Source organism: Macaca thibetana, unplaced genomic scaffold (genome assembly GCF_024542745.1).
Source record: "Macaca thibetana thibetana isolate TM-01 unplaced genomic scaffold, ASM2454274v1 unplaced_scaffolds217, whole genome shotgun sequence".
NCBI lineage: Eukaryota > Metazoa > Chordata > Mammalia > Primates > Cercopithecidae > Macaca > Macaca thibetana.
In genome coordinates, this window is record NW_026089006.1 from 20,359 (window position 1) to 32,496 (window position 12,138).

The window sequence follows — 12,138 nt, forward strand, 5'->3', positions numbered from 1 at the left end:
AATGCTTCCCAGGATAGAATATATGCTAAGCCACAAAACAAGGCTCAATAAATTCAAAAAGTTTGAAATCATACAAAGGATATTCTCTGACCGTGATGTAATTAAATTAGAAATCAGTAGCAGAAGAAAAATTGGAAAATTCACAAGTAAGTGGAAATTAAACAACACATTGCTAAAGAACGAATGGATCAAAGAAAAGAATCACAAAGGGAATTAGAAGCTACTGAATGAAGTGAAAATGAAAGCACAACACACAATCACTTATGGGATGCAGCTAAAGCGATGCTTACAGGGAAATTTCTGCTTCTACGTGCTTGTATTATAAAAAAGATCTCAAATCAATAGCCCGATCTTCTACTTTGAGAAGCCAGAAAAAGGGCAAATTAAACCCAAAGCAAGTAGAAGGAATGAAATGTTAGAACAGAAATAAATAACAATAGAAAAAAAAACAGCAAAACAAAAGTTGATGTTTTGAAAAGATCAACAAAATTGGCAAACATCTAGTTAGAGTGACAGAGAAAATGAGAGGACTCAAAGTGCTAAAATCAGGAGTGAAAGAGAGGATATCATACCTACCCTAGAGAAATAAAAGGGATTCTGAGGGAACTCTATGAACAACCACATGCCAACAGACTAGACACGAAATGGACAAATTCCTAGAAACACACAAATTACTGAAACAGAATGAAGACATCACAAATCTTAATAGAACTAAAACAAAAAAGAGATTTAATTCATAATTGAAAAATTGTCCACAATCCCAGGTCCAGATGGCTTCCCTGATGAATTTTACCAAACAGTCAAAGAAGAACTAATACCAGTTTTTCCCAAACTCTTCCAAAAAATATCAATAGGAAATACTTGCCAAATCACTCTAGGAGGCCAGCATTACTCTGATGACAAAAGCAGAAAGAGATATAGGAAAACTACAGACCAATAATTCTTACAAATACAGATACAAAAAAAAAAAAAAAAATCCTCAACAAAATGCTGGCAAATCAAATCCAACAACATAGGAAAGAGATTACACACCATGATCAATGGGATTTATCCCAAGAATGTGAGGTTGGTTTCACATTCAAAAATCAATTGATGTAATGCAACATATTAAGAGAACAAAGGACAAAAACCATCTGATCCTCCAATAGATACAGAAAAGTATTTGACAAAATTCACCTGTTCATGATAAAAATGCACAACAAACTAGGAATATAAGGGAGTGTCCCTCACCTGATGAAAGACACAAAAATCACACAGCAAGCATGATATTTGATGATGAAAGATCAGGAACAAGACAGCGGGGGTCCATTCTTGCCACTCTGTTGGACATTGTACTGGAGGCCCTAGCCAGGGCAATTAGACAGGAAAAGAAAAATAGAAGGCATCCAGATCAGAAAAGAAGTAGTAAAAACACCCCTATTTGCCAATAACAGGATCTTGTATATAGGAAATCCTAAGGAATCCACTAAAAAAAAAAAAAAAAAAAAAAAAAAAAAGCTGGTAGAACTAACAAAATAGTTCAACAAGGTTACAGGATACAGGTCAATATATAAAAACACACAAAAAAGTATTTCCATATTAGCAATGAACAATCTCAAAGGGAAGTTTTTAAAAATTCTACTTACAATATCACCAACATAATAAAATGCTTAGGAATAAATTTAATTAAAAACTCCAAAACTTACATTCTAAAACCTAGATTTTTTTTGAAAGAAATGAAAGAAGACCTAAATAAGTGGAAAGACATCCCATGTTCATGAAACAAAAGACTTACTATTGTTGAAATGACAATATACCCCAAATTGATCTATAGACCTAACACAATTCCTATCAAAATTCTCAGCTTTTTTTTTTTTTTTTTTTTTTTTTTTTTTTTTTTTTTTTTGCAGAAATTGACTAGCCGATCCTAAAATTCATATGGAGATTCAAAGGGGCCAAGAATACTCAAAACAATATTGAAAAGGAAAAACAAAGTTGCAGAATTCACATTTCTTGATTCCAAACTTGCTGTTAAAATACTAAGCTACAAAATCAAGACAGTGAGGTACTAAACAAGAATAGACCTATAGATCAATGGAATAGAATTGAGAGTCCAGAAATAAGCCCTCATATTTACAGTCAATTAATTTTCAACAAAGGTGCCAAGACAATTCCACGATTGTTGAAAGCAATCATTTCAACAAATGGTGCTGAGCCAACAGGGTAGCCGCATGCAAAAGACTGTGGCTGGACCTGACTTCACGTCATGCTCAAAAATTGACTTTCGTGGATCCTAGACCTAAGTGTAAAAGGGAAGACTATAAAACTCTTAGAAGAGGCTGGGTGTGGTGGCTCACGCCTGTAATTCCAGCACTTTGGGAGACCGAGGCGGGCAGATCACCAGGTCAGGAGGGGAGGGTGTTAGGGGCTCTATCCGGGGCCAACAGCGGGCGGTAGGTTAGGGGCTCTATCAGCGGCTGCCCTGCTGGTGGCGGCAGAGGTTGCAGCAACAGAATTGGCCTCCAAAGAAGGAGACTCCTCGGACTCCAGACTCTAGAGGGCGACCTGACCTCCTCCTGCTCCTGCTCCAGCGCAGCAAGCACACAGCGTTTCTGCAGGAATCCTGAGCACTGCAGGGCCCCCATACCCGCCATGGTTCCCCGGGCCCCTCCCTCTCGCTCTGTGTTGCTGAGACCGCCTGGGATCCCTAGGCACAGCGGACACGGAGTAGCGGATATCACTGGGGGACAGGGCTCTGTGGGTGGAGGCATCAGAGTCGGGAACTGGCACTTGGGTGGGAGCGTTGGCTGGGTCTGAGTTCTTGCCAAGCTGCCGCCACCATCTGAATATGTTGCAAAGGCAGTGCTGGCCTGGCAACTGGTGACGCTCCACGCCCACCCCGATCCCCACTTCCACCCAAGTAACTGCAACCCTAGAGACAGATGCCTGGGCGGCAGCGGCTAAGTCTGACAGTTGGCCAGGCGGCCAAAGGACGGGAACTAGCAGCTCACCCCATCCTAGTTTCCACAGAGAACTGAGCCACCATGGCCCCTGCGCTGTTGGCGCAGGCCAAAAAGGAACTGACCCTGGGCTGGGCAGGCAGTGCACTTGGCGACCCTGAGGTCATCAGGTACCAGCCCCGCCAATCCCTGTCGGTGCCCAAGCTGCAGCTGCCACCTGCACGTGGGCAGCAACTGCCTGGCCACCCTCAGCATCGCGGATCCTGGGGCCAGATGCCTCAGTGGCAAAGCCAGATGACCGGCTCTGCAATCGATCAGTCAGCCCTATCCGCATCCAGGCAGAGTGCTCAGCATCTGGGTCAGGCTTCAGAGCAAGGGAAAAGGAGCGGACCCTCAGGCCTGGCGGGCTGTGCTCTCTGCCGGCAACCCTGACGCCATCCAGCGGAGTTCTGCTTTCCCCCGCCAGCGCCTCAGCTGTTGCAGAAAACTGCAGAACTGCAAGTTGCACACGGGCAGAGAAGACGGAGCAACCCCCTGACCCTCAGTGCCCCTCACCCTATCTGCACACCTGCCACGCGGACCTGGGGCCACTGCCTGGGCGACCAAGTCAGGCAATCTGCACAGCAGCGGCACCAGGGTGGGAACCTGCTGCTTAATACCATGCCAGTTACCACGAAGAGCCCACCCCGGCAGCCCCTGTGTTGTTGGAGGAGACCAAATCAGAGCAGAGCCTCCAGTGGGCAGGTGATGCACATGACCCTGAGGACATCAGGTACCAGGCCTCCAGTCCCCGCTGGCATACGAGCCACTGCAAGTGACTGGACACCCCAGACCAGGCCCGTGCCCCCAGCAGCGCGGATCCTGAGCCCAGACGCCCAGGCAGCGAAGTCAGGCGATCGGCCCAGCCAGCAGCCGCTCAGTCTCATGCATGTGGATACAGATTGCTTAGTGCCAGGGCCCAGGATCCGGAGAGATGTCCAAGAGGAGCAGACCCTGAGGCCAGGTGGGCTGTGCACTCGGGCGACCCTGAGGACATCCAAGGGAAGTTCCACCATCCCACGCCATTGCCAGATCTGCAGCTGCAAACCGCGCAGTCGGGCACTGGCAGCGGCTAGAGTCGGGTGGAGGAAGGAGCAGCCCCTGACTCTCCATGCCTTTTCCACTACCGGACACTAGCCACACAGACTCCAGGGCCAGAGCCTCAGCGTGAAGCCAGGCTATCTGCAAAGCCACTCCGGTGGCCTCTGAGTGCCCTCGCCAGCACCCGATCTCCCTGCGGAGGAGGAGCGGGGCGGCCGCAAGGCCATACAAGTCCTCCTCCTCAGGCCTGGCTGGCTGCCCGCCTAGGATCCTGGGGCCGCCCGGGGATGCCCAGGAGAACCCGCGAGCCTAGTGGCACCCGCCTGGAGCTGCAGCCCCACCTGCCGGCGCGCGCAGCCAGGGAGCGGCTTCCGGGAGCCGGGCGGCCACCGCGGTGCAGGCGCGCGCCCAACGGCTTTGCGAGGCTCACTGGGTCTGAGAGGTCGGAGGCTGCGAGTGTCGCTGCTGAAGGCTGTGGTGGACCCGGCTGGATCTCGGATTTTGGAGTACATCATAGACTTGGGATCGCAGACTGGGGGTTGGATCGCGGATTTGGGGTTGGATCGGGACTTGGGGTTGGATTTGGGGCTGGGTCGGCAGGGGCGGGTGGGGGGTGGTGAAAAGGTGACAGGGAGCTGCCCCCATTCAAGAGCCGGTCGGTGGTTGGGGGTCTGAGAAGAATTCACTACCATGAAGTTTTTCGGCTTCGGGAGCCGCAGGGGCCAGACGGTCCTGGGCTCCATAGACCACGTCTACACCGGTTCCGGGTACCGAATCCGGGACTCCGAACTGCAGAAGATCCACAAGGCGGCTGTCAAGGGCGACGCCGCGGAAGTGGAGCGCTGCCTGGCACGCAGGAGCGGCGACCTGGATGCCCTGGACAAGCAGCACAGGTAGCGGGGAGCGGGGGCTCAGTCCGGGGTGGGAGGGGGTCCCCAGGCCCGGCTTCCCCGCAGCCCCTGGGACTGGGCCTTGGAGGGCGCCGGGCACCCTCTGAGGGCGAAGCCAAGCGGACCCTCAGCTGTTTTCCATCCGACATAATTCCCTGGCTGGAGCAATTGGTGGAGAATTTGAGTGATTTAACTCACAAAGTTAAGCATATACGGTGTTGTTATTTTTAAGGAACACCTTTAAAACATGGTTTGTATACATTATAGGAGGTGCCTAATGAGAGAACTAATTCCCCTATCAAAAATACCATGAGTGATTTTCAGTAGGCAAAAAGTTCTCAGATAAAACTGTCCGTTTTACATCCGTATCCACCTGTGTAGGTAGCTTCTTTACTGAAGGTTCTTAGAGAGCAACTTGGAAGTGGGAGGTGGGTTCTGTGTTTTTGAATGGAAAGGAACATTTTTCTCAAAATGTGAGCTCTTTCTCTGTTTGTCAGTTTTACATAGACCGAATGAAAATACCAAGGTTTTAACATTTTTGTATGACACCTGCTGTCTTTCACTACTGTGATGACATTTTTTTAAATCTCATAATGGAGTAAAAAAACACTTGCTCCTCTAGATAGCAAAATGTGCTATTAATTTCTACAATTAATTGTTTGCTAACAGCTGAAAAGACAGATGCATGGAACAGAATAGGAAACCCAGAATCATTGAAATTATGTAAGATATACGTAAGGATTGATGAGTAGGAAAGGATGAATTATTAATGAAAAAGTGCCTGTTGTTTGAAGAAAACTAATGAAATTTTATGTCACAAACATGAGTTCCTGATGGAATACAGACTGAAATGTTTACATGTGCAAATGAGTAAAGTACCAGAAGAAAAATACAAATGCTTATTTTACAGGTACATTTTATGTTGACAAACGCCTTCCTAAGAACGACCTCGTAAGCAGACATTCTGAAGGTTGATTTAGCAAACTAAAAATTAAAACTATGTTTCAGAAAAAAAGTTAACAAAATAAAAGAGAGCTTACTTGAAAAATATTTAATATATTATATATATTTTTTTCAGATGAAAAGTATGTTTTCATTTTATAGGGAATTCATTATATTCTTTTATTTTTTTTTTTTGAGTCAGAGTCTCGCTTCTTTGCCCAGGCTGGTGTCCAATGGCACAATCCTGGCTCACTGCAACCTCCACCTCCTGGATTCAAGCAATTCTCCTCCCTCAGCCTCCCAAGTAGCTGGGATTACAGGCAGGTGCCAGCAAGCCTGGCTAATTTTTGTATTTTTGGTAGAGAGGGGCTTTCACCATGTTGGCCAGGCTGGTCTCGAACTCCTGACCTCGAGTGATCTGCCTGCCTCGGCCTCCCAAAATGCTGGGATTACAGGTGTGAGCCACACACCCAGCCTATATTGTTCATTATATATGATAAGATATAGATATTACTGATATGTATACCATATATATTCCAGATATATGTTATATATATCAGTTATATATATACATTAGATGAAAAGTTATAATACACATTCGATGAAAAGTACATCTTCATTTTACAGGGAATTCTTTCAAATCAAATCATCAAACACTGTAAAAGTGGGCAAAGTACCTTTCCCCAGATCTACAAGTTACTTATGTATATAGGAAAAAATCCTTCTCATTTCTGGTATAAGAATTTAAAAGAGGAATCAAACAGTTTTCTATCCACAATATTTGTGAGGATGTTTTATACTGCTACTTAAAAGTTTAAGTTGCTGATTACTTTTCAAATAGATAATTTGGTGGTAAGTACTACATTTAAAAAATGTGTATGCTCTTTACTCATCAATTCCATTATACTAAGATGCCCTTAGGAAATAAAGATACATGCACTTTAGTTTTCACGGAACTTATTTTAAAAAGAACCCAGAGAATGGATCCTATAAATAAATTTCAGTTGCATCCATAGGATGGAATAATATGTGACCATTGAAGGTGGCAATAGGTATAGAAGTAAGTTGATGTGTCAAGATGTATTTTGCTATAGCCAGCGAGGAAAAAAAAATAGCTAAATTATATATACGCAAACATACTATGGTCTTGTTTTAGCAAAAAAAAAAAAAAAAAAAAAAAAAAAAAAAAAAAAGTACCAAATATGATAAAATTTGTAATTTCTGAGCATTTGCTTTTTTTTTTTTTTTTGAGATGGAGTCTTGCTGTGTCACCCAGGCTGGAGTGCAGTGGCCCAATCTCGGCTCACTGCAAGCTCTGCCTCCCGGGTTCACGCCATTCTCCTGCCTCAGCCTCCCGAGTAGCTGGGAGTACCGGCGCCTGCCACCACGCCCGACTAATTTTTTTTTTTTAATTTTATTATTATTATACTTTAAGTTCTAGGGTACATGTGCATAACGTGCAGGTTTGTTACATATATATACTTGTGTCATGTTGATCTGCTGCACCCATCAACTCGTCAGCACCCAGTTTTACTAGAGACTGGGTTTCACCGTGTTAGCCAGGATGGTCTCAATCTCCTGACCTCGTGATCCACCCTTCTCCGCCTCCCAAAGTGCTGGAATTACAGGCGTGAGCCACCGCGCCCTGCGAGTATTTGCATTTTAAGTAAAGTGTTTTTTTTTTCCTTTTTCTTATCTGTGATTGCTGCAGTGAGCATGTACAAAACTTCTAGTAAAAGTTTAGTATTAATGGAATCATCCTTGGGAAGAGAGAAATATGAATCTTGCACTGATAAAAATAATTTCTCGCTTTCTACTTTTTATCATTATTGTGTGTAATGTTATCTTCTTTGAATGTTTAGCGTCTTCAGAAGTAAGAAGGGAATGTTTTTATCTGTGTTTCCAGATTTTATTATCTATATATTTTATTATGCACATGTTTTTCTTATATACTCATTCCATTTATTCAAACAATGGTAGATTAATCATTTCATTTTAATTGTATTCTTTAAAAATAAAAAATAACACATATAAATAATTACTATTGCAAAAATATTGCTTTATAGGAGTTTATTTAAAAATAGTGAACTCCCCAGCTATATTTATCCATTATTTCATTCCATTTATGCATCAAGCATAACCTGAGTACCTGTTATGTAGCAGACATACTCTACTATCTCTCAGGACCCTTCTATCCTTAAAAACTTCATGTTTACCTGCCCTGTCTGCACAAGCTGAGAGATTTACAATAGGAATATTGGGACTTCATCTCCTTGAAACTTTATCTCCCACCTTTCAAACAAAAGCATTTCTGAAGTTAGAAAATGGTAGAAGATAACTTTGAACTGCCCTTTCAAAAGTTTATCAGTTTTAAATCCTAATATTAATCATTGGAAAGTCTTATTTACATATATTCTGTAAGTATAAGAATTGAATAAAATGAGCCATACAAATTCATTTGACTCATGAGTTTCCTTTGACTTCAAGTTGTTTGAAAATCAAAGAATTAATTTGTTTAAAAAATGCATGATTGTTATTTCGGTGCTCTTTCCCCATAGTCCCTTTAAGAACTGAAATGTATTTCAGTTTCCGTTACATGCCTGGAACTGCCCTAGTGCTGAGTTACCATATTCTACTTAATGTAAGGTCTCATGGATTGTGTGATGCTCCACTATTTTATATATCAATAAAATAATTTTTAAAATGCTACCAGTTAGAGTTATAATAAATCATGAATTATAAGTGGCATTCCAATGTCAGAGTTGTTAAAATGTGACCTACTCATTAAGCCATTCTGCAAAGTAGGTATAATTGTGTCATTCTACCTAATTAAAATGCTTTTGTTAAGTAGTAGTAATACTAACAATTATAATATCTGGCCGGGTGCAGTGACTCACACCTGTAATCCCAGAACTCTGGGAGGCTGAGGTGAGAAGATTGTTTGATGCCAGGAGTTTGAGACCAGCCTGGGTAACAAAGTGAGGTTCTTACTCTACATTTTTAAATAAATAGCTGGGCATGCTGGTGCACATCTGTTGTCCCAGCTACTCAGGAGACTGGGGATGGAGGATCACTTGAGCCCAGGAGTTCCAGGTATAGTTACATCATTGCACTCCAGCCTGGGCAAAAGAGTGAGACTTTGTCTCAAAAAACAAAAATCTTACAATTATTGAGCTGTTGTAGGAACTATTCTAAATACTTCACATAGCTTCTCATTTAAGCATCACGATGGTGTCCTATGAGATAGCTACTATTGTCATCTTTATTGATGAAGAAGTTGAGGCACAGAAAGGCTAAGCAATAATTGGTAAGTGACAGCGTTTAAAGTAGGACTCAAGCCCTAGTTGAACTGAATCTACAGACTGAGCTCTTTCTATTCAAATAGGCTGCTGTTGTCATTGCACTTTCTTCAAAAAAATTAAGTATTTGTTTTGAAGGCAGAGGAAAAACATGCTATTCAATTTTTACAATGACATGAATGATGGTATGTTTTGAGATGTTGCACTACCGTTTCCTAAAAAGTCCTCTTGCTCTTGTAGAACTGCTCTACATTTGGCCTGTGCCAGTGGCCATGAGAAAGTGGTAACTCTCCTGATCAACAGAAAGTGCCAGATTGATATCTGTGACAAAGAAAACAGAACGCCCTTGATACAGGTATATTAGAGCCAACTCTTTTAGCCTGACATGGATTTGATTTACATATATAGAATTAAAATGAATTGATCTCATTTAAATATAACTAGTTGGTGAAACCTGTGGAATGTGTATTTTGAATTCTTAGAATTTACAATCTGTTTCTTGGTCTAATACTGACAGGCTATCCATTGCCAGGAAGAGGCTTGTGCCGTTATTTTGCTGGAACATGGTGCCAATCCAAACCTTAAGGATATCTACGGCAACACTGCTCTCCATTATGCTGTGTACAGTGAGAGCACCTCACTGGCAGAAAAACTACTTTCCCATGGTGCAAATATTGAAGCACTGGACAAGGTATAGATCAATCAACTTTCTTTCAAAAATATTTGTTTTATCATTGACATAGGTAAGGGTCATTTTTTTTATATTTGGAAGCTCAACCATTCCCCGAATGCAAATGTAAATTAAGTTATTTTGAAATAATTGCATAAGATTTTGTTTTAAATATTGATACTTTTAAAGAAGCATTCAAGGGCACAGCTTTATAAAATGCGCTTTGGAAAATATTTGCAAATTTGTTAAAGGTAAAACCTTTTCAACTTTTTTTCTATGCAGGGTTTTTTTTTTTTTTTTTTTTTTTTTTTTTTTTTTTTTTTTTTTTCTTAATTAGTGTAAAACAACACAGGAAAGAAAATATGCCCTGGAAATAGGCTTTATTTTAAAACTCAAACAAAACTAAAGCAACTTACAATAAATGGACATGTTGCTGCTGCTGCTAATTTTCTGAAAAACTGACGTATCATTTCTCAGGGAAAAATGGGAAGGGAAAAGGAGAGCAATCAGAAATATGCAGGTCACTTGGAAATCAGGTAATGAAGGAAAATGCGAGGAAGAGTTGTTGTTATTGTTGTTGTTTTTAGTTTGTTGTTCTTCTAGTTTATGTGTTGAGACAAGGTGCTCTTTAGCTTTGGGTCTAATAATTTTCGGTTTGAAAAAGAGAGTGAGTGAGTTGAAACTCGCCTAGAGATTAATTTTAGGAGGACTCTGAGGAAACCAGATTGGCAGTGAATATGTGGTGACGAAGTGAGAAAAACTTCAGCAGAAGCTGGAACAAACTATTACTGACTTATTGCCCATCCTGGCAGAAACTGCCACTTAGATAAGAGTCTAAAGACTCCTCTCAAATCTAGAATGTCTTGGTGGAAAAGTGGGAGATAAGGAGCTTATAAATAGCAAAATCAAGTGGGATTTTGAGTTTACTTGTCCCTGTTCTAGCCATACCCAGGAAAATTAACTGGAGTTTTAATAAATGACTCTATCGCTTACCCTTTTATCTTTTTGGTCACATCTCTGACTGATAAAGGGCATTAGCCATGTGGGTGAGAGATGTGACTGAAGTGATTGTCTGCTACACTAATTCTCAGAATTGGGCATTACAGTGACCTGAGGACATTTTGTTAAAAATCTACAACCATAGTCTTTCCCCTGAAGATTTTGATGTAATAGACCTAATAAGGCCTGAACATGTTTAAAAATGTTTACTTGAAGCTGGGCACAGTGGCATGTTCCTGTAGTTCCAGCTTGAGTCTAAGAGTTTGAATCCAGCTTGAGCAACATAGTGAGACTCTTGTCTCTAACAACAATTGTAGAAAAAGAAAAAAAAAAAAAAAACCCAATTAAAAAAACCTTCAAGGTTCGGATACACTCCTGATTAAGAATCCCAGAATAGATAAGTGCAATATATAAATTTCTGTATCTCAAAAATGTAAGAAATCTCTAGAAGACTTGGCATTTGATAGGTGCCACATCCTTCAAAGTTCTTCTGTTTGATGATATTACCCTGACTTATCTGTCTTTCTCTACATCTGTGACTGGGAAGTGAAAGGAAATATTATTGGCAACATCCCTCAGCTGACAGAATAACACCATTCCTTCCATCCACAAATCATTCACTACCATTCAGAGAGTCTTTAGAAATTTGCTTATGGGTAATCTTTCAATAAGTAGGGGCTGACCCTGTCAGGATTTGTTGTCTCTTAGTCACCATGCAGGTGATTATGTGTCAACAAATTTTCATTACAAGTTGGGCTTTCTCAATTAGAATAGTAGCAAATCCTAAACTCTTTTTTTTTAGTTGAAGTTGTATTATGAACTATCTCAGTATGTTTGTTAGTTGTATAGAGCTTTATCATAACCAAAATGGCAGTTTTAAACACTGAAATCCATGAAGTTAATAAGAATACAAATAGGAATTCTTTTAATAATTTAGTTTTAGCAGTCCTATGAACCAATGATCTATTTGGTTAACAATCTGGGAAAATTATATACAAACATATTTTAAATGAATAAATGTTAGAAAAATTCTTGAAGCAGGTATTATGAGTCTTTTTAGCAATTTTTATTATATACAAGCACCTCATATTTTGGTAAAACATATGATACTAGAGAAAGAAAATACTTTACATGCAAATACTTGGATTATACACAACCATTTCATAATGCATTTATAGTAAATATAAAAAAGCAAGGGCTATATTCTAATGTGGTACACAGATTTGTTTATTTGCCTCTATAAGTTGAATCAACATGTAAAATTTAGAAGACTTGTGTAGAAATCTGGACTTCAGGCTTATCCCAAAAAGTCAAATCTG

General features: G+C 41.1%; 1 protein-coding gene across 5 annotated transcripts in view; it reads left to right on the plus strand.

Moving 5' to 3' along the window:
• Window positions 1-4,352: 4,352 nt before the first annotated feature.
• LOC126947384 (putative ankyrin repeat domain-containing protein 20A5) overlaps window positions 4,353-12,138 on the plus strand; it is a 35,879-nt gene continuing 28,093 nt past the window's right edge. For all 5 annotated transcript variants that reach the window (XM_050778041.1, XM_050778042.1, XM_050778046.1 and 2 more), the window contains exons 1-3: window positions 4,353-4,912; window positions 9,391-9,505; window positions 9,668-9,841. In XM_050778041.1, coding sequence (XP_050633998.1) covers window positions 4,710-4,912; window positions 9,391-9,505; window positions 9,668-9,841 — 492 coding nt within the window. In that variant the 5' untranslated portion in view covers window positions 4,353-4,709. The remainder of the gene's footprint in view (window positions 4,913-9,390; window positions 9,506-9,667; window positions 9,842-12,138) is intronic.